Here is a 23,120-nt window from a genome sequence, read left to right as displayed (position 1 = left end):
GTTGTTGATGGTAACCAGCACTACATGCTTACCACAGGCCTGGGCAATAACCAGCACTGTGTACACAAGGAAGGAAAAGTACCCCAGTTATGACCTGTGAACTGATTTTATATGAGAAGGTTTGGGTGAAACCTCTCCCAGTGATGCAGGTAATAAGGCCTGTGCTTCTGATTACACTTTCAGCTGATACGAACCATGTGTCTCCCCATAGCCTGGTTATGGGGCGGTTGGCACCAACATCTATGGGTGGAGATATACTTTGGCTGTGCACACTGGCCACCACTACCTTATGATGTATGACGGAACTCTAAAAACCATAGAGCGCCTCAGTGGAATCAAAGATTGTCAAGAACACTGAGAGAATACACAGGTTAGAAAAAAGTCAAACAAGGGTGGGGTGACACATTTCCTTTCTATTCAAAGACTGTAGTGACTACCCATGGCTGGTAGAACCATTACCAGTGTTGTATTTGTAAAACAACACAGGGATGCGCTTGTAACTTTCATTAAAATGTTCATGCAACTGTTTACACTTTTACGGTTGTTACACTGAGGCCTGTAGAAGTTGTACTGATCGCTTCTGCAATCTCTTGTGAGCCCTTTACCTACTACAGTTGTTCTTTATGCTGGAACACTTCAGGGATTGAAAAACAATGAGGAGGTCAAACCATCAGCTGATGTCAAAATAAGGCTCAGATACGCAACACAAGTCTGTGTAGCTGATATAGCAACTCTCTACAGACAGACTTTAATATTCACATGTTTTTTGTGCACAGTTTGTCGTTAGTATTATTGCATATGTAATTGTCTATCTTATTCTCTCATCGTATTCTTGTAGATGATAATCATGAAGGACTTGCATCAGTCAGAACATTAATGTGTATTGCAGATTCTTGCCAATTATTATTCTAACTGTTGTAGATGCTTTGCTTTCAGTGGCAAATCTACCCTCTACCAGAGGTCCAGTGATCCATTTAACCCATTGTATTCTTGTGCCGTGCAGGTTCACTGCCTGGATGAAGTCTGCGGCCTGCTACCATTCCTCAATCCAGAAATCCCGGACCAGTTCTACCGTCTCTGGTTGTCACTATTTCTGCATGCAGGGTATGTGGCTTATCATAGTCTGCAGTTCTAGATGGCAAATAGGAGTGGCGCTTCAGGAGAGAAGGAATAGTTGGCCAGAAAAATGCTTGTACAGACCTTTTCATAGTACAACGCTGGTTCGTCTCTGGCTCCTATCATTATTCATTCCCACATAGAGGGGGAATGTGTAGAATATAAACTATCAGATTTCATATGTGAAGTGTGTAATGTATGGGAATGCTGGTTGTCCATTTAGAGAGATAGAAGTGATGTTTGAAGAGATAGGTTGTCTGGGAGCTTCCTCATGTTCGATCTGTGTATTCCAAAGAGTAATGAGTGTCTGGCGACCTGCATCTGTTAGATCTGTAACCTAGTATGGAGCTCTGCTGTCTGAGGCTTGAGCCTTTCAGATCTGAATTACCTAACTGAAAGATTACTCGCTGAAGACTAAACATTTGATCCAATAATATTTGTATTACATCTAAACCTTCCAACATCAACATGCTTGTGACAGAGTGATTGTTACAAATTGAGGTTTCTGGTTGGCACAGTATGCACCTTGTCCAAGCAGGAGCCACAATCCTAGTCAGGGAAAGTCTGATATACAACCTAAATTAACCTGTGCTCAACCTCTGGTAGCTTGGCACCGAGCTGTCAGGCTTAACTTAAGAGGCAATGAGTAAAGTACTTCTGCAACACTTTAATTAAGTAACATAGTGAAAACATCACAAAAGACTCCGTACCAGTTTAGGAAAATAGAGAATATTTATCTGAGTAAAATAGGACCAAAACGACAAAAAAATCCAATAAGTAGAACTCAAAATATATATTTTTTTTATATTAAATTCAGAAACAGTGCTTAGAAGTCAATATCGCTAAAAGGTTACTTGAGGTTGCGCTAGACTGGGGTAAATCCATAGTTCAGGCTCACTGCGATGGAGGGCAGGCCTGCTACTGTACCCATGCAGGGCCCGCTGAAACAGTACTTTGTGCAGGGCAAGAGTCAGCATTGAGGACTCTCTGCATCAGTTGCGATTCATGTCATAATGTCGATGCGTCAGAGTCGAGCCTTGCAGTCGGTGTCGAAGAATCGGCATCACATTGAAGTTGAGCCTCACAGCGACCTCTTCAGATTGGCACTGTGTCGTCCTCAAACCTCGCAGTCCGGACCTGCATCGTCATCGAATTGGCACTGCAGTGGAGGGCACTGTGTCAGTTTTGATCGGCGCAAAGGGGTCAATGTGTCGAGTTTTGAAGAAAAAAGCTGCAGAACTGACTTCTGAGGCCAAGAACTAGAAAAGGGTACCTCAGGCAAGGGTAGAACTCACAGATGGCAAAGTCCAGCAACACCAACACAGCTTGCAAGAAGTATTTTGAGACCCAGAGACTTCAGAGAACAGGAGGCAAGCCAACAAGCCCTTGGAGAATCTTGGGTTTAAAGATGTAGACACCAGGTCCAGTTCCTCTAGCTCCCAGGCAAGAAGCGTCAGGCCAACACAGCAGAGCAGTGTGCAAAGTGGCAGACCCGCCTAAAGCAAAGCAGCTCTTCTTCCAAGCAGAATGTCCTTGGTTTCAGCAAAATTCTGATTTGGTGGTATTAATACCCAAATATGCCTTTGGAGTGGGGTAGACATCAAAGAGGCCTTTGAAGATCACAAGGTCCCTGCCTTGTTTGCCTGGGCTCCAGACTTACAACAGGGGGGTATGCAACTCTTTGTGTGGTGACAGGCACAGCCCTATTTGGGTGCAAGTGTCGGCTCATCCCTCCCAATCTACCTCAGGAAAACCCATCAGCTTGGTGATGGGCCATCAGGATGCAAATGTCACACCCAGCTTGCATTGTGTGACTGTCTAGAGGGAATACACCTAGCCTAGCTGCCATTGAACCCAGAAGTGTATTCAGAGACAGCCACAGAATGGTTAAAGTAAAGAAATGCCAACTTTCTAAAAGTGCTATTTTCAGACTTACAATTTAAAATCTGATTTCACCACCCACATCTCTATCTTTTCCCAATTGGAAATTACGCTTAAAAGATGTTTTAAGGCAATCCAATGTTAACCTATGAGAGACTCTTCAGTGGCAGGCCTGAGCCTTGTTTAAAGGGCTACTGAAGTGGGTGGCACAATCAGTGCTTCAGGCCCACCAGTAGCATTTAATATACAGGACCTGGGCACATACAGTGCACTTTACTAGGGACTTATCAGTAAATTAAATGTGCCAATTGTGGATAAGCCAATGTTACAAGGTTTAGAGTACAGAGCACACACACTTTAGCACTGGTTGGCAGTGTTAACCGCTTCACCGCGGTGCACATTCCGCCGTGGTGTGGGCGAATTCCACGCATGCGCAGATCGGACGGACGGGACACACATGCCCACCGTGACGTCGGATGGCCAGAGGCTGTCCGACGCATGGAAGAGGTTAAAGTGCTGAGTGTTCAGGAGCCAGCAAAAGCAGATTCAGTAAAAAGGGGAGGAGGAAGGCAAAAGGTTTGGGGGCGACCCTGCAGAAAGCTGCAGGGCCAACATTGATGTTAATTCTTCCCAAATTATGTAAGGGTAATCCTTGAAGCTATTGATAAAAAATGCAATACCTTAAGGGTGGGCATGATGATAACTCTTCTACTCTTATTTCATGATTAATTCAAGAGGGAAAACCAGTAACTGGTTCACAGAGGAAAAAATAGTATTTGGGTCCATGTGGACGAATAGCAAGGGGAATGGAGCACCAATGGGATAATTTGGGTGTTAGTCAGATGGAAGGGTAGTTGGAGGACAGAGGACTGACCGCATAATCAAGGCAATGAATGCAATAAGCGCCTCCTCATACCGCTACCCAGCATGAAGTGATTCATCGATTTGTCTCGCTTCGTCAGACCTAGATGGATCATTTCAGAAGGAGTGTGAATGGTCCGAATATAATTGGGTGATTAAGGCAGGTTGGTGTCTGCAAGAAGAAAACAAAGGAGAGTGTCTGATGCCCATGTGGCTGAGGGTATCCATGTTAGTCTTACAGGTTGGCCAAGGAGTTCCATCTCCTACCTACCAACCTACCAAGAGTTTGTGTGGGGAGTAGAGGAGGGAGTGTAAGGGCTGGATGGATAATCTGTGTTAATATTACAATGGAACTGGGAAGCTCTGTGGCCTTCCACACAATGCTAATAATATCGTGGGGAACTATAATATTCTGTTTGCCAAGAAGAATCTGACCCAGCTCATTCAAAATATCTGAGGTAGGATATCCTGGTCGATAAGGTCAAACATGGTGTTCCAGTCTACTAACCCGAACACTGAGGCTTGAACCTTGGCTAGCTGCAGAGTTACAATCTTCTTTGTCTCTCCCTCAATAATCCATGCCACTCTAAATGATAGCTCAACAAAATTGGGACACTTTTTAAAAATTTTATCCAAGAACTGGGCTACAGAGTTTGGTAGATAGCTCACTGTGTTTTAGTGTCTAAGGAGGCTTGCTTGATGGTGTGAATAATGATGTGATCATTACTTGTCATAGTCCTATGGGCAGTATGTTGCAACCAAAAAGTGAGCAGTGTTTCCTGTTTGGACACTAATCCACGAGAGGGTATTTGCACAATTTTAAATGGTTTCATGGGACACCTGTCCCCCAAACAGTGGTACCAATTTCCTTTGGTTTTACAGTGAGAATATGAGGGGTGGCAAGATGTTGTACTTGCAAGGGATAAGTTTATCTACCTTCCCTCAGCCTGTCTTACTTACAAGTCGCATTTGCGATATCGTATTAATTCTCATCTGGATGGTACAAATTGTATTTCCAAAGACATCTGTAATCCTGTTCCTCAGATCTGTTGGATTCCCAGGTACAAATACTCCAGAGTGCAATTTGCACTGTAGGTTCTCTTAGCCTGATCAAAACCGTTCCTTCCATTGCATCTTGCCACATTCTCAACATTTATCTAAGGCAAAAGTTCTAGTTACTGCTTTTTGGCTGTAGTTGAACATAGCTCAGCTTCACGATAGTTGAGGTTCTCCACAATGTACTTTGAGTGAGCATTGCCTTGCCCCTATTTATCAAAGTCTTTATAATTAAACTGGACTAGATCATTCACAATACCTTTTTGGAGTTGGATATTAGGTTTCACAAAATCACGTTGGGTAATTTTCCCATTGATGATTTTTGTATATGCTGCCAATCCTTTTGCAAAATAGGATCACATTTTAGTGCATTGATATCCAAGCTGTTAGCCTAGAACCTAACAATGGCGTGACCTTTACTTGCATTGAAGTTCCAATCCTTTATGTATAACTATAGCTTTTAAATTGTTGCCATTAGTCAAATCTGGGTCTTCTACTTATTCTGCCCAGATATTAGACACCTGTAATCACAGGTTGCCTAAATCGACTCACCAAGGAATTTAACATCCCCCCCTATCCTCCTCCAGATTGCCCGCCGTACCCCGTCAATGTGCACTTTCACAATTACAAGAAAAGAGATTTCCTCTCAAAAGCATCCAGGATAAAGGATCAAGTTACTCTCTGGTCAAACTGTGAAATCTTTTCCTGGATTATACCAAAGTATTTTAAACGCAGAAGAAATTGATCAAAGATGTGAAAAAGAAAAGAAGACGCTGAGCTTAGATTATGCATGCTTATGTTCCCTTCACAGCTCAAGGTGATGCACAACCCTGAAACTTTTATTCTTTCACACCCTAAATGCACCTTGGTAGTAGCGGTCAGCACACATAAGAGTGGTGGGCAGTTTGGCGGGTCAGGGTGGGGGTCGGATAAGTCTACATACGACAGGAGACATAACTTACTTTGCGCTCACCGCATCACCGAGTTGGCGATGCGGCGAGCACAAGGTAAGTGTTTTTCTGTTTTTTATAATTTAATTCTATTTCTCCCATCATATGTCGACTTACCCCGCCTAACCACTCTTACCAGTGCCAGCCGCCACTGCACCTTGTGAATATGAATCCTTGATTTGGCCATGCACGAGCATTACTATCTGCTACTCCAGAGGGGTTATAATCCTGGCAAGAAAGTGCCCCCCCACCCCTTTTTTTAGTGAAAGAAAAATAGATTGACCCTCTCATGTTCTACATGGTTATATATGGGACATGAGGCAAAATTGTTCTAACTGTATTTAATGTGTATGCCCTGCCAAGCCTCCAAAAATCGAAAAAACATACTCTGGAAGAAGTACGCTTCCTGCTTTTGGGAACACCTTCCTCCCTGCATATTATAAGCAAGATATTTAAGAACGTCAAGAAGCCCATTTAAGATATATCGACTGACGTCACAAATAATAAGTGCATCCGATTGGATTGGCCCAATAAATAGGAGCCCTGGAGTTAACCAGTGTTTATGACTACAGCATGCCTGTCATCGCCAGTTCCCATTTTCCTTTGGAGCCCTTGACTCATTTTCTAGGCTGGACTATTATTTTATTTTACTCTGATGGCTGAGATTCACAAAACTGAGAGGGTTGATTACTTGGTTAGAGGAGTCTGAGACCATTCCCCCCCCCCCGATACTAATGATAGGCACACTGGGCGACTGGACGCATGGGAATTTAGACATGGGGAGGCTGTCCAGCCTCAACAGTAGCGACTGATAATTACTTTAAAGAGAACGTGGGATCCGTGCAATCACGCATCATGCGATAGGAGGTGCCCAAGTCTGCGCTGAACGGCCCAGCCCAAGACAGATTTGGGTGTCAAAGAAGGGTGAGACTAGCTAGCTTTCATGCTTTGGAAGGGAACATAACGAAGTTGGAGAGACTCTTGAGCACTTGTCATATGGAGAGAGGTTCTAGGCAGCTGAGAGTGGCCCGCATAGCCTACAGGGATTAGGTAGAGAACCATGCCGGAACGCAATAAATAAATACACAAAAGAAACTACGTGAAGTGGGGTCTAAGTCAAGCCAAGCCCTGGCATGACTGGATAGGTGGGTTGGAGAAGTAATCGATGATGAGAGGGTGAGAGAAGTTATTGGTGACCAGGGGGTGATTGTGCCCACAGATGGGCGCATAGATCACACTTTTGCCTGTTATTATAAGAACTGCATGCAGCAAGGGAAACATGAGGAACAGAAAAGTTCTACCTCCCCAGAGTACTTACGGCTTCCAAAATATTCTTGGGGAGGGTATCGGAAGCCGTAGACTTAGGGAGTAATGAAATAAGAGACGTCATTCAACAGCCGCAGGTTGGATAGGTTCCGGGCCCTAACAGCCTACTGGCCGATTTCTTCTAGTGGCTGGTATACAAACTAGGACTCCCTGTGACTGGACATGTTCCAGGAGGCCTGCAAAATGTGAGAACTACCAGGCGACCTTACCCACGCCACAAGAATAGCAAACCTAGGTCACAATGCTCCTCATACCGTCAGATTCCACTCCTTAATATGCAGATGAAAGTACTTGCTATAATTAAGGTAATTAGACTCCTAAATTCATTGTGACTCTAATGCACAAGAACCAAATATACTTCATGCACGGAAGGTCCACGAAAGTTAACCTACACAGGCTCCACAATTGGTTGGACAGGACATGTCAAACCCTTTGAAATTTGTTTATTAGATGTGGAAAAAGAGTTTGACCCGATTGTCTGGCAATAATTGTCTCAAGCTCTTGAATACTTTCGTTGTGCGTCCAGTGATCCGAGTCTGGGTGAACCTCTCATTTATGGTAGTGATAAAAGGGAATGGAAAGTTATCTGAATCTTTTGCTCTGGAGAGAAACACAAGGCGTTGATGCCCTTTCTCTACTTTTCGCTTGTTGGATTAGGTCTGCACCCTAAATAAGGGGATTCACGAAGGATACCAATAGAGAGGATCGGATCTCTCTCGGTGCAGATGACATAGTTTCTTAATTTAATTTTTTCTACCCCTCCTCGCTGTATTCGATTTTCAATCCTACTAGTTGGGTCTAGGCTTAAACATGAAATTGCATGTAGTACAATCTAATTGTTGTGGATTCAAAAAAGGGGAAAAAACTTTCAGTTATTTTTAGTTTTTTTAAATAAACGAATTTACCTTGTATACGGAAATGACCTAGGGTATGGTATCAAAAAACAGATGCTTGGACTTCAGTAGCTCCCAAAACCCAAAAGGTGCGCATCAAATATATTTTTTTTAAAGTCTTATCAGAGCAAATGTGAAGAGACTTGGTTCCAAATATTTCCTTTTTACATAATCTAAGGGAATGACTATGCCTTTGATATTTAAAATATGGCCCAAAATAATGACGTGCACAGACTGGTGCAGAACGTTTACAAATAAAATGCTCAATAAGGGTGGGCTCCTTATTGGGAAATGTGTCCAAAGTAAAGTGCTTTCTTAGAGGGAATGATACCGGTATCTCCAGAGCCACTGATCTGTTCAGAGACGCTTTGATGCCATTTGACCAAATGCAGGATGTTTACAAACTGAACACCTCTCAAGCATTTAAATGTATACAACTAGAGCATGCAGTAGCGATCCCTTAGGAATGCAAGGTATTATCTAAGAAATTGAATAGTGGTGCTGCATGCGCCATTTAGCATACCCTGCTAAATAAAGCAATGCACCAGAGACGTGTTGGTGGAAGACATCGCCCCCTGCAGGCAGTAGATTAGCAGGCATCCCAGAGAAGTAACAATTAAAGCAAACATACAATTGATACCGCTCAAAATTCTACATAGGGCTTACAATAATAGGACTATGTTTTACTAGATGGAACTTGCACCATCTGACAGATGGCTGAAATGTATGAATCTGGGTCACTTTCCATCTCACGATTTGGGATTGCAGGGTCATACAATCCTTTGGATTTAGAATAGGAGGTGAACTTGCTGTAATTCTTGGTGTAGCTGTCCCAACAGCGCCCCGGTTTTGTTCTATTGGGTGTTCCTAATGAGGTTCATCTATCAGATGCAAACTCACTTTATGCTCCCAGTGACTGATGATTGCAAAGTAAGATATTGCTAGGGAGTGGGGGAATCTGCTATGTCCTGTCCTGGGGATCAGTGTATGCCTGGGGAAATGGTGGTGTACAAAAACATAAATTTCCCTTGGAAATTCACATATGGGGACCTTGGAGGATCCCCTAGGTCCTCAACACTCAACTCCTCAAACTGTGAGGTCCTTTGGTGGAAAACACATCATGCAACCCACACATTCCCATCATAATTATAGAAGCGAATGTGAGCTCAACTGCACTGTTTGCGTACATATATATATATTTTTACTGAGTTTTATATATTGCGAACTTGACCCGAAGGTTTCGGGTATCAGAGCACTTTACACGAGCACCAGTTGCCTTACATGAGGACACATTCATTTTTGTTAGGCACGGGGAGATAAGTGATTTGCCCAGAATCCCAGGATGTTGCATGTGTCTGCCAAGACTGGAACCTAGATCACCAGCTCCGAGGTAGACCACCCTAGACGTTAGGCCAACTCCTCTCCCCGATTAATCAATTAATGCTGTGTACTCTGATTCCTACTGCAGAAAATAATGATTTGCCTCATTAATTTTATGGTGTAAATGTTTGTTTTATACAACTAAAAACGTAAATAAAATATATTTTTTTAAACTTTGGAAACAGTCCTAAAGTAAAATACTGTTTGTAAGATGTTTGTCAGTGTGACAGCTCTAGTGGTGATATCTCAGTCATCAAATCACCCCAAACTTGTTTTTGTGGGTAGTGGAGGCAGGGGCCTTGCTTGTTCTTTGTGGTGTGTGAAGATTGTTTTGCAGCTGACTAGGGGAAATTCAGGGTTCACAGCTGTGGATGTTGGCTAAAGCCACAGTCTAGATGGACCATTTTAGTCTGTTAGGAGGAGACCGGATACAGGCGTAACTTCTTGATTGACAAGTAATTTTATTTTGGCTCCTATAGGATCATCCACTGCTTGGTGTCTGTAATTTTCCAGATGACGGTGCTCAGGGATCTTGAGAAGCTGGCGGGCTGGCTGAGAATCTCCATCATTTACATCCTCAGTGGGATTACTGGTAACCTAGCCAGTGCACTCTTCCTGCCATACAGGGCAGAGGTAAGGCTTCTCGGAGAGGAGAGCAAGTAGAGCTGCGTGAGCTTAGAGGAGTCATGGGAAGAGGGTGATAACAAGGGGTGAAAGATCTGGGGACTTTTAATGGAACGTGAAGGTAGACCAAGCATTCAGGCACTCCCAACAGACCAAGAGTTAGTGTATGGGGAGATCTACAACATTAGAGTCAGAACACATTTTGAACACCTAGCAGGTCAAAGGGTGAGGATGCATATGTGTAATCTAGTACCTCAAATGAATAACATATTCTAGTTCCTCAAATGAAAAACACCTGTGGTCTATAAGCACTCACATAGAGCACAAGATGAGGGAGCAATGGGCCCCATGATCAATGGCTGAGTGAAACTAGTAGCTATATATATATATATATATATATATATATATATATATATATATATATATATATATATATATATATATATATATATATATATATATTTTTTTTTTTTTTTAATAAGATGTAGATTTCTCCAGTGCACTATAGGATGCAGAAGCTCCAGTTTACTCTATGAAGGCATTGTTAAGTCAACTACACATGTTTAAAAAAGTATTATCTTGCTACCATTCACTCAAGAGTCAAAATCACTTGAAGTTTAGATAGAAAGTTTTGCATGCACTTGAAATTCAATGTTGAGATATAAACTCATCAGATATCGAGGGATAAAATGGATACCACAGTAGCGTGGAAGAGAGAGTTTGCACGAGAATAAAATCTGAAGTATACAGAACTTCATTGGGCGAATCCTTGTGTTAAACTAGAAAGGATATGACACGGTCCATTCTTATTAAATGCTTCAAGAATTTGACCTGAGGGACTCACACAGTTTAGGTGTGGAGGACCTGGAATCCACAATCCATGATGTTATGAGGAAGCATACAAAATTAAGGACTAGGGTATCTTGGGAAGTCAGACATGTTACTTGGTGAGATTTCTGCAGGTATCTAAAAAGATTTAAAGAGATACTTGTGTAACTTAAAGAGGGCTATGAGGATATTAAATACAACCAGCTGTGGCTCATCTAAGGAGATGTAATATGTTGGATGTTGCAATTTTTAGTGGGATCTAGTAAATCTTGACATGAGGGCTCAGGTGATATAGAACATTAAGGGATGAGGATTCTCAGATGGGATACAGTAGTACATCAAGGCATGAGATATCTATTTGTTCAAGATGAGGCATCTTATATTGACAGACTTTTTTCTACTGGCAACAGTGACTGATGCACTGTGGTGACCATTGATGATTATCTTGCATTTTGTGTCCACTAATAAATAAGGATCCCCAAGGTTCATCCAGTATGTCAAATGGGGAAATCTCTAAGAATATTAAATATGTATAACATATCATTTTACTTAGAAGTAAACCAGGGACTTCCTTCGTTAAATAATTTTCTGGATCTTAAATACCCAGCCACTTAAACCACTAGGTGTCTTGTGAAGGCTCATCCAGGGATCTGCATATTTGACACCAAGGGATGAGAGATCAGGGGAAATATATCTTCTTGTGGATCGAACATATATGGGGAGGACTAGTACACATATTCTGTAAGGAGCTCACATGTTACACATTATGAGCCCTCTGAACCTTAAGAGTTTTAAGCTGTCAAGAATCCCAAAAGTTGGCTGATGTGCGTAGCCTCTGTGCCCTTGGAAGAGAAGTGTGGTGGTCTAAATCATGCCTGTTCAAGTCTCAGGGGTGTCTCATAACTTTCTGAATTGAGACCCTGCTGCCTCGTTCTGAGATCGTTTTGGGTCCTTGGCGAGTTGCCTTGTTTTGTGACCATGTCTAGCTCCACCTCTTCAGGGTGGCCCTCTGTGACTCTGCCTTCTAAACACACGAGGCAACAGAAATGAGGGATATTGATTGGAAAAAGGTTATCGGGCACATGCATCATTGTCAATTGCATTCGCAAACTGTGCGAATCGCAATTTTTGGCCGTTTGCACATGCAATTGACAAAATTGCGATGCATCATGTTTTTCGCAATTTTAGAAATCGCAATCATGTTGCGATTTCTAAAATTGCGATTGCATTTAAGAAATCGCAATTTGTGATTTCCTAAATGCAATGCATGCAATGCATGAACATTTTAATTTTGCGAATTCGCAAATAGGGAGAGGTAAATTTCCATGAAGTTGACCTTCATGGTAATTTACGAAAACTTTCAAAAATGCACAAAAGTGAATTTTTGAAAGTTTCATTTTACACACACATGCCCTTGGGGCATGTGCATGTGTGTGTGAAAAATGCATTGAAAGTTATATTTCAGGGGTGCAGGGGGGGTCCTTTGGACCCCCCCGGCACCCTTGAAATTGCATTCTCAATTTGCGATTCGCAAATTGAGAATGACTTCCCATTCATTCCTATGGGCCTCTAGGCCCATAGGAATCAATGGGAAGGGATTCCTTAATTGCGATTCGCAAATTGTGAATCGCAATTAAGGAATTTTAAGAAATCTCAAAAAAAATTGCGATTTCTTAATGCATAGCTGTTTGCGATTTCTTAATTGCGATTCCTTAATTTTCACAATTAAGAAATCGCAAACGGGAACAATGATGCATGTGGCCGTTAAAGACTATTTTGACACTGGGAACGTTTTTCACTGCTTAGTCATTAATGTTGGTAAAGTTAGTCCCTTCAAAGCGAATTCGTTTTAGCCACATCTCAGGATATACTGCAAAGGGAGGGTTATGACTCCCAGTGGCCCAATGAAAGGTTCTATTCTTACCCTTTTTGATACCCCTTTCTGGGTCTCAGGAAAAATAAATTATGCAAAAGAGGAAATAAGAAAAACAGGCTGTTTTATTAACACATTTAACTATGCTCAAAAAACATGAACAGCTGGATGCTGCCTCCGTGTTGATAAACATTACAGCTTTTAAAGGGACCATCCAGGAACAATGTAAAAAAATGTCTAAAATACCCCAGAAGACGTCATGAAACAAAGCAGCCTTCTAGAATCGTATTTCTAGTGGTTGTTCGTGATGCAGGACTTCTGTTCACAACTCTGAGGAAGTTACCCTTAGTGCCTCAGGTGAGTGACATGTTTCCTCCGCGCAGAGGCCCCGGTGTTTTCATGCCGTGCAGCTTGCCTTCCTCGAGGACACCCACGTGCGCCGCGTGCACATGCCGGCCCGTGGCACGCACCTGTGGAGGCTTTAATGGGGATTAGTATCAGCAAGTGATGCCTCAGGGCTTTAGACAGCTCATTCTCTTCCTGTTAATCTGTCTGTCCCAAGCCGTGGGCGCGTGCCAGAAACCCTGGGCGCGGAGGGGGCTGGAGGAGTGCGGATCACCTGCCCTGGAGCTCAGCCCGGGGGATGAGCCTCACACTCACTCACTCAGCCTCGGATGGACCCAAACATAGCCCAGCTCATGTTATGGAAACCGAAGGCTCACGGGGTAAAGTGACCGGGAGGAGCTCTGGGCTTAAGAAAGCAGTGAGACTAAACAACATATCAGATGGGGGAGGGGGGTACTGTATGTATCATGACCATGGAAGAATTAGAACAATAAGAAGAAATGTTGGAGGGAAGCCTTAATCTACAGGGGAGGAGGTGCAGAGGAATCAAGCACACAATACCGTAAACTATTTTACTGAGTGGCCACAGAGCGAAAAAGAAAAATGAGGGCGAATGGAGAATTGTGGAGATGAAAGTGAGACTTGTTCGGAAAGAAGATATGAGGAAGGGGGTGGGTGGTGGAGTGATGACTGATGAAGGTAACGAGTGAGAGGCAAGGCCGCTGACGCCTGTGCTATTTTTAGACTCCAGGGGCGGTGCTGTACCCCACTGACCCTCTGCATCAGACTCACAGGCCTCTGCATCACGGCAGAGTGCAGACCGCCTGCGCCCCTCTTTCAAACCCAGCTCTGAGCACTAAACAGGCATTAGTACAGAGGAGGCGGGTTACTCATGCACTCAGGGGTCTCCAACCTTTTCTGTAACAAGAGCTACTTCTGTTCAATTCAATTCATCTAGAGCTACTAATATTACTGGTGTTGTAATTGTGACAACATCAGACAAGATTATATTAGTGCCCACCACATGCAAAATCCATATCGGCGATCAGGCTTGGTTGACGACAGTAAAGTAAACAAGTCTTTGTTAATATGAAATGCCTCTACATGTTTAATACATAGTAGCCACAGCAGCAATACCTCTGGCACCAAGGGTATGACATTTGTAAAAAGTCTCCCAAATGTCACATAATGTATTACTCAAATATCATTTTTAAATATATTTTGGAAATTCAGCCATTTTTCTCCTAATATAATGTATGAAGTCTGAAAAGAAATACATTTTGGTCTCAACTATACATCTCAATTTCGGTATACCTTTATTTATTCAAGCAAGGAAAAGCTTCTAAATTTAGTAGGATTGGCTGCATAAAGGAGAGCTACTTAAAGAAGAGCTACTTACAGGTAGCAGGAGAGCTACCAGTAGCTCACGAGCTACTCGTTGGGAGAAGCCAGTGACTAGTCTCTTCATGGTCATAGGAACACATCTGCACTATACGCCACCCTGCCAGGGATCAAGAATGAGCAAGGGAGCAGCCAGGAAAATAATATACCCCCATCTTGAAACCTATTCCAAATAGCAGTGTATGGGGTGTGCGAGCCCCACAGGTGTTCAGAAAACTTCTACCCCCAAATGGAATTTTGGAATTTCCTTCCTTCACTCTATCTTACTTATGTCTTTTTACTTCTTTCCTTCCTTCTCTTGTTCATTATTTCAGTCTTTTTCTACCTGTTTTCTTCTTTCCATCTCTCCATCCTTCCAACTGTCCTTGTATCCATCAATCCATTCATCCATCATTTCTTACTTCTTCCCATCGTTTTCTTTTTCATTCATCCTTCTCTGCGTTGCCCTATATATCTTTCTGTAATTTCATCCATTCGTTAAATTGTCCTTCCAGAGCTCTCACCCAGTCTATTATGCTTTCTCTTCACACCCTACGCTTAACCCCTCGTTCTGTTCCATGTGGAGCTTAGAAACGCACATATCTTGGTTTAATTTTGTAGTATAGCGAACATGATTATGCATGTGCATAGAAAAATGAGCCCTATTAAATTATAAATAGAAGCACACAATATGTCTGACTGCAGCATACCGTTGAACTAGCAAACAATCAAAGATTTTTAACCCATCCATTGACTAACTATGAAGAAGGCGTGAGGAGGGCAACATAATATAAAACTCAAGTGAGTAGGACTATTAAAAAGGCCGAACATTAATACTCTAATGGGCGCAGCATACCATAGCCATGCAGAAACCGTGAACGGATTTCCTTAATTAATTTGATTTCATTTGATGCTGAAAATTGCCCTTTGGGATTATAGAAGCTGGAAGCATTTATTAGCTTTTTGAGACTTGTGACTCTTTCTCTGCTTTCCCTCAACAGGTGGGACCTGCCGGTTCGCAGTTCGGCCTGCTGGCATGCCTCTTTGTAGAGCTTTTTCAGAGCTGGCAGATCCTGGCCAAGCCTTGGAAGGCCTTGTTCAAGCTCCTGGGAACCCTCCTATTTCTCTTCGCCTTTGGCCTGCTTCCCTGGATTGATAACATAGCCCACATCTTTGGCTTTCTGAGTGGGCTGCTTCTCTCCTTTGCCTTCTTGCCTTACATCACATTTGGGACCGCTGACAAGTACCGCAAGCGTGTGATGATCATTGTCTCACTTATCCTCTTCTTCGGTTTCTTCACCTCATTGGTCATTTGGCTCTATGTCTACCCAATTAACTGGCCCTGGATTGAGTACTTTACTTGCCTTCCCTTCACCAACAAGTTTTGCGAGAAATACGACCTGGACCAGGTCCTACACTAAAACTTCAAAGATTGAAGGTTAAAGGCTGTACTGTGATGGCCCCTTCTCCTCCACTGACCAAAGAAAGGAGATCTGCAGAGGGCTCAGCCAGTGACTGAAGAGTCCTCACTGAGTGTGGGTGAGGGACACGAAGAGGGAACAATGTATAGTTGGCACCAAAATACGTTTTTAGTGGAACATTTTTTTGTTTGCCACTGAAACAAGATGGACATCAGTCTGCACTGCCAATCTGCAAAGGTACACTTGGCTGCCAGCTGCATGTGCCAAGGAGCTGGCCAACACTGAGATAGAGGAGTTCAGCCATGGTGGCTGGTTCACCTGGTCGTTTGTCAATAGTGGTAGGAGCGGAAAGCACAAAGCCGACCATCTCTGCTTGTGAATCAGCACAAAATGCACTGTAATGAGATCCTTGACACGGGTCTATGCCAAAACTGAGTATGAGAGAAGGGGTGGAGTTGGGAGGCGAGGTACAGGAGGCCGATCTAACAATAGCCTACAACACAACCCCATCTGGCCCTCCACATGAGTTATGGTAAAAGGAAGAAGGGTCTGTATAACCGAGATCAGTACAGTAAGAGGGACCATTAATCTGCGCAGCACCTCCATAAGGAAGGCAGGACCAGAGAGTTTTCACAAATCCCAGAGGCAGGTTCTTATTTACTACTTTAAGCTGTGCCTGCAGATGCATTGATGGCAGGTTTGTGAGCAAATAATTTGAGGCTATGAAGTGTATTGTCCTATTCACATGCCTACCGGCAGGAGACGTGGAAAGGATTGTGAGCTGCATCACTCACTATATCGCACTAGACACTCACGGGGTTTTCTCAGTGTACCCTAATCTGAAGAGCACCAGCTGCCTTTCTAAAACTAGACTTTACACTGCTCGAACAATGCACCTCTTCTGTGCCATTGAGCGCCTGTATCTGTTGCAGCCAAGTGCACACTGGGGCCTACAGTGGTCTTGGCCATTTGAGAACTAGGACTCGCACTGCTGTGCTATTGCACCTCGTTAATTCTCAGCATCACCTCTGCTATTTCAGTACTAGGACCTGCATGTATTCTCCCCATTGCAATATTATTCTCCCCTGTAGCACTGTTCCCCTGCCCTCTAAGCCTGCCAATTCAAAACACAGACCCCCATGCATCACCATTCCAGTGTGTACCTCACTCCAAAGCTGCAATGCCACCCACTCTCTTAGTAGTGGATCCCTCCCTCTGCTCTGCCACTGCACCTCGCTACTCAATAGGCATATCACCTTCTCTACCAGCATTGAGCCTGTCCTGAAGAACTGTGCCAAAGCTGTGTGCCAGTCTTACCACAAGGATGACAATCATGAAGTCTTGCACTAGAGACCTTGGGAACATTGTGAAGTCTGAGTTGCAGAGGCTGAAGTTTTATCCACAGCGGATGGACGCGTTTGCTCCCAAAACACAAAGGATCCTGTTTCTTCGATAAGGGATGCTGTTTACTTGTAAGCTACTCTCGCTTTCCATTGCACACAAGCCTTGTGGCGAGAAAGCTATATCTACTCATGCATAGGTGCGTCAAGTTTCTCCTCATCTCAAAGTGCCGTATGTGGGCTGCATCTCTTCCATCTTCCCCAGCCCTATTGGTGGGGTGGCTCTTCCTCGATGGTACCTTGAGCTAGCCCCAATGCCATCTTTTCTCATCCCACACAGCTCATGGCAGATTATTGGTCTTGCCACAGACCTCATGAGATTCTCAGGCGTCCTGCTATTTATTTATTTAACATGAAGCAAGAGTGTTTTATATGAATGTACATATCGAATGAAGCATCTACTACTTTCTACACACTAACTCGTGCAATTTCTCCATTAATCTTTTTATCCACAGCACCTTAAGGTGTTTTTGAAGGCCAGTTTTTAGTGGCCTCTTTGACTGTATTGGGAGATGCATTTTGTTTAATAAAAATTAAACGCATATTGGACTTGTGATTGTTTTTCACCTAGGTCTTTTAGGATGTAAGAGCAGCTACGTCTACAATACTAGCAATATTTTAATTGTCACATAGCTAAGCACAAACTCTGACATTCGTGGTGTACAAACTCCTTGGAGCACCTCTCTGTGAGGGAAGGATGGCTAAAGCAGCCAACTAGGGGGGAATTTTCAGGACCACCACACAGGAGAAAGGCAGTGGCGTTATGTTAGGCTGACCTTAAAAAGGCAAGAAAGTCGAGGAAGAGAGGATATATAAATAACCAAGAAGCCAGTCGAGGTTAGTCCAGCTCACTAGTCCCTCAGTAGTCCCTCAGCATAAAAAAAGTCTAGTCTAGATCCTTCTAGACTTCCTAACTTTAGAGCCGATTCCTTTTCCCCTTTCCTGGGTATATAGGTATGCACCAGACGGGCAACTAGAGGCAAATTTGGGGGGTAAAAAATATTTCGGGAGGGGCTGATTCTTCCAACCATAGGCAGAGTGACTGAAAGAAGGGGTGAAAACACAACAAACGCCTAATTTACAAGTAAATGGTATTTTAAAGACCTGTTAAGTACTCAGGTGCGACTGCAATTCGATGCTCGCCAGCCCGAAAAGCTTTGTCAGCCCGTGCTGACACACACGACGGGGGAGGGGGGGCTGAAGCCCCGTGAGCCCAATGGGTGTTGCGCGTCTGGTATGTACTGATTGCAATCCCCTAACGGAAATCATAAGTCCTGGCTTCTGCCCAGATCATATTACTGAACTTGTTGTTCTGTCCACCTTGGACCACCTCTGGCAGAGAACGGCAGCGCACTGATCCTTCTGTATTTGTCAGTAGCCTATGATACTATCAACCATGCTCTGCTCATCCAACAAGAAGGTGACTCTGTCTGCAAGGCTCTGTTTTCAAATGGTTCACCTCTTTCATGTCAGACAGTAACATAGTCCAAGAACCGCTCTGCTTTTCGAGCCTTGAAGTATGGTGGTGCCCAAGGGGCAATTCAAACTTCCTTGTTGTTCAATATTTATGTGCATCTACTGGCAAATCTCCATTTGCGAATTGTAAAATTTTATGTGTGTCTGTGGGTGATACTCCACTCATTTTTAGTCTAAACCAGCCACCCTCACCCTCGGATATAATCGACTCTTTTCCTTAATTGCCACTTTCCAATAATGGATGCCAACCAGTTTCTTCAAGCTGAAATCAACCAAGACTGAAGTGTTACTAACAGGAAAACTCCCCCTGCGCACAACCTAGACCCATCCTACACCTTAGCGCCAGATTCGTACATCAACATGATTCTTGATGCACATCATGCCCTTGAGCAGAACCGAACCAGGAACCAAAAGCAGCCCTGGCATTTCTTTGGGGGAGGGGGTTGCCGAGGGTGCAAGTGAGAAGCACTGCTGCTTTTCTTCTGGGGGCTGATTTTGCAGCACTGCTGTAAACCCGGCCCCCAGTAACAAAACCACAGCCCCCACCCTTCCAGCCTCCTGGGGAAACGCCTGATGCCTGCTACAGCCAGTCTGGTCCTGTCCTTGAGGCCAGCTTAAATGTATTCTCATGGTCCTCGTTTTTAGGTCGAGCTTCGGCAGCGCATGCTCCGCGTTGCGAGGCATGCAGTATTGAGGTAGAGATGTGAAGCCACATCCACTCCCGCCCACATTTTTCATTGGCTTGTGTAATTGTCCACTGTAAACTCTGTCTGTCCATTAGTCAAAAGGCATAGTGATCCCTCCTTAGTAGTGCCTTGTCTCATTTTGTAATCTCCCATGGCAACACTCCCGTTATGTGTGTTGTTGCTCTTTAGGCTTTAATTACAGCCTCCAAGCATTATTATCTCAAATTGCTTTGTCCTGCCTGCTATTGCAGGCGGGACACTCTCTCTCCTAACGCTTTTTTGAAATTATTATAGCATGTATTTGCAATGCAATAGGCCTTGCATTTGATTGTTTAAGCTTTTGGTATTGTAAATGACGATGCCTTTTATTTATCTGTTTCAAAAACAACACATAAATAAAAGGCATTGTCATTTACAATGCCAATAGCGCAAACTCTCATAAATGCGAGACCGATTGCTTTGCAAATTGTTGTTGTTTGCATTTGTCACACTTCAGTAGCTGTAGTGCTAGTTCAGTCACACATAGATTGTGATAATAGTACTTAACTAGGACAACTGTCAAAGTATTGCGTAAACTACAAGTGGTTCAGAATGCAGCAGCCTGACTCATTACGGGTACTCCGAAGTAGTAGCATTTTTCCCCAGTTCTTTGAACTGGTCCCCGAGAAGAATGTGTAATATATAAATCGCTCGCTCGCGTTCGCAAATGCATTTATTCTCTTTCTCCCACATTCCTTGACGCTAAATTCAGTCACTACCTCCATCCAAGCACGCTTAGGTCAGCCCCTCTTCTTCAGGTCTCTTCAATCGCTGTCTTCAGGAAGCAACTGAAGACCTGGCTCTTTCCATAATGGTCATCTAGCAACTTGCGTGCTAATCTGTGTTGGGCCATTAGTTCCCAAAAGCTACGGCAGTCATGTGATCTATAAATACCCTTACAAATACAAACTTATCATTAAAGTGCACTCTGTTGCACAGAATAAAATCACTAAACCCTGCTTTGCCAGCAATTCAGTCATGAAGGAAAAGTAAAGGCCAGGACCACAAGGAAGTTTCTTCTTTCACAAGAACTTCTTGGTGCCTGCCTGTCAATGCATACGGACCAGCAACCTGAGCCAGGTGTCAGCTGGCAGCTGTGCTCATGGAAGGGAGCAACATCTAACAGGTATAAGCAGAACACATTAGTTAATAGAAAAACTGCTGCTCCCTTATCCTGTGTGGTCTCCAGGTATTTACCACTGCTGCACCATTCTGTGGGTTTGTTGTAAAAATATATAAACAGAGTCCTCCCACTGCAACTAACCCAGTCCTTGCTTAATGTAATAAGCCCTTAAAACACAAAATATTAAGATGCGGCCTACCCAAAATAATAAATATCCCATGAAATCCATCACAAATTATCAGGCCTAGAAATAGGCAGTACCATGGTCTATTTAACTATCCTCTAAGGATGTGTTGCAGGTAAATGTCCTTATTCCTACATGGAATTGCATGTGTGGTACCGAAAAATGCTGCCCACCACCAAAATAAGCTGACTAAACAAAGTTTCTAACAAGTCAACGAAAATCTTTAGTGTTGTCTCTGAAATATCATAGCCTAAACCCCAGAAATACAAACAAGTTATGGCCCTAGAGTGGTCATTGCCAGTGGTGTGAAACATAGAACTTGGCTTCAGAAGTACAAGATTACAGAATACAATGTGCCATAATCTAATCTTTAAAAACTGTGCATATATCCTAAACACACCATATCCCTGCCTGCTATACCTCATCAGATTTTAAACATTTGAGTGGGTGGAGAGGAGAAGAAATATGTATATCAACAAAAAATGGTCTCACAGCGACTACTGCTGTCTCAATTATTCCTATGAATGAAAGCTGGGTAATAGGTCTGCAGTGCTGAGATCATCTGTCTTCGCGATTAAATAGGAACGGGTAGTGTTCCTCTTGTTGATGGAATATTGAAAAATCAAGGTCGGACTGGACTGACTCAAAGGGCATGATTTAGAATTTGGTGGATGGGTTACTTTGTCACAAACATTACAGATATCCTATCCACCTTATTATAAATGTGTTCTATTCTACAGCATTTGTAATAAGGCCGACTGGCTATACATCATGTTTGATACGGAGTACCCATCTGCCAAACTTTAAATACGTTTAAAAGTTTTACTTCCTTCAATAGTGCTTTGCTTTTTGTTGGAGACTTAGTTGATAATGTTTCTTCTCAAGTTGGCTTTGGCTGAGATGATGAGAATCCTGAGTACGGGAAAGAGTATTTTGGGGAAATTGAACTAGTGAGGGAGATTGGTCCTGCTCCAATTCACTTCTTGTCTTTCAATGTTGCCGTTGTTCTTGGAGAGCTTTCGGACGTACAACGGTGTTGAGGGGTTGAACTTGAAGAATCTTGTTTTCAGGGTGCATTACTGTCCACAGGGTGGTGTCAGTTGAGCATGTTGAGATATGTTTGCTTATGATTAGGGCTCCCGGTTTTATGTTGTGTATATATATATATATATATATATATATATATATATATATATATATATTCACTGAAAAAAACATAGGTTTCACACCAGTTATAGTTAGGTGGAAATTTTACTCGCATAAAACCATTGAAATTCCCACGTTATAGTTAGTTGGACTCACTATAACTTGCGTGTGCAATGCACTGCTGATGACGTCACATATTACATCACTCATGACATGGTCAGTGACATCACTCATGACATCACTGATGACATCTCAAATGACATCACTGATGACAACATCCTTGTGACAAAGTGGCAGACCTCCTATCAGCATAAAATAACCTTTGACACACACATTCAAAAATAGAAACTAACATTTTCTTAAAAAAGGAGAAACCGATACCAATTACAACAACTTATTAGGTAATTCCAACAACTACATACACATCCACTCATTCACCAACAGTTCTATATAGTCACTCACGCATGTACTTACTCATCATATGTACTCGTACACCTATACATCCTGTTACACACTAATACTCATCCATATAGTTACTCACACACAAATTCACACATGCAAATAAACTATCAAAAAAACCATTTACTTGATTATACTGCTATATACACACCACTACACATACTTCTACAGAAACGGAAACATATTTACTCTCTTAAACAATCAATTATATTAAAAAACAACTTTGACCCACTTATAGCTAAGATTAGGACAGATTTGGACAGGGTAAATGGTTTACATCTCTCTATTATTGGAAGGGTGAACTATTTGAAAATGAATATATTACCGAGATGCCTATATCTTTTTCGATCTATCCCTCTAATAGTAGATCCTAAGATAATTATGTTAATTAACAAACTTATTTCTAAATTTGTTTGGCAGCAAGGCAAAATTAGACGGTCACTGTCCTACCTGTCCATTCCGCTCAATAGAGGTGGGCTTACAGCACCGAACATTATCCTATATCATTGGTCAGCTTTTCTAAAACACCTAAAACCAATGACTCTAGAATCCCCGCCTATCTCTGATACTATTATTAACACCAAAATTCCTACAATTTATGAATTGGTACTTGGGCAGGAAGCCAATGGTCTTTTACTTAGAAAAACCGAAAATACCCACTATAAACACCTGA

The 23,120-nt window shown here is 42.8% G+C and overlaps 1 protein-coding gene across 4 annotated transcripts in view; it reads left to right on the top strand.

The window, feature by feature from the left end:
• RHBDF2 (rhomboid 5 homolog 2) overlaps window positions 1-17,878 on the top strand; it is a 443,538-nt gene extending 425,660 nt beyond the window's left edge. For all 4 annotated transcript variants that reach the window (XM_078654596.1, XM_078654599.1, XM_078654598.1 and 1 more), the window contains exons 17-19: window positions 1,004-1,104; window positions 9,943-10,096; window positions 15,515-17,878. In XM_078654596.1, the coding sequence (XP_078510722.1) occupies window positions 1,004-1,104; window positions 9,943-10,096; window positions 15,515-15,934 (675 nt within the window). In that variant the 3' untranslated portion in view covers window positions 15,935-17,878. The remainder of the gene's footprint in view (window positions 1-1,003; window positions 1,105-9,942; window positions 10,097-15,514) is intronic.
• The last annotated feature ends 5,242 nt before the right edge of the window (window positions 17,879-23,120 follow it).

This window comes from Lissotriton helveticus, chromosome 7 (genome assembly GCF_964261635.1).
Source record: "Lissotriton helveticus chromosome 7, aLisHel1.1, whole genome shotgun sequence".
Taxonomy (NCBI): Eukaryota; Metazoa; Chordata; class Amphibia; order Caudata; family Salamandridae; genus Lissotriton; species Lissotriton helveticus.
The sequence above is the reverse complement of the archived record's forward strand: the minus strand, read 5'-3'. Positions and strand labels throughout refer to the sequence as shown.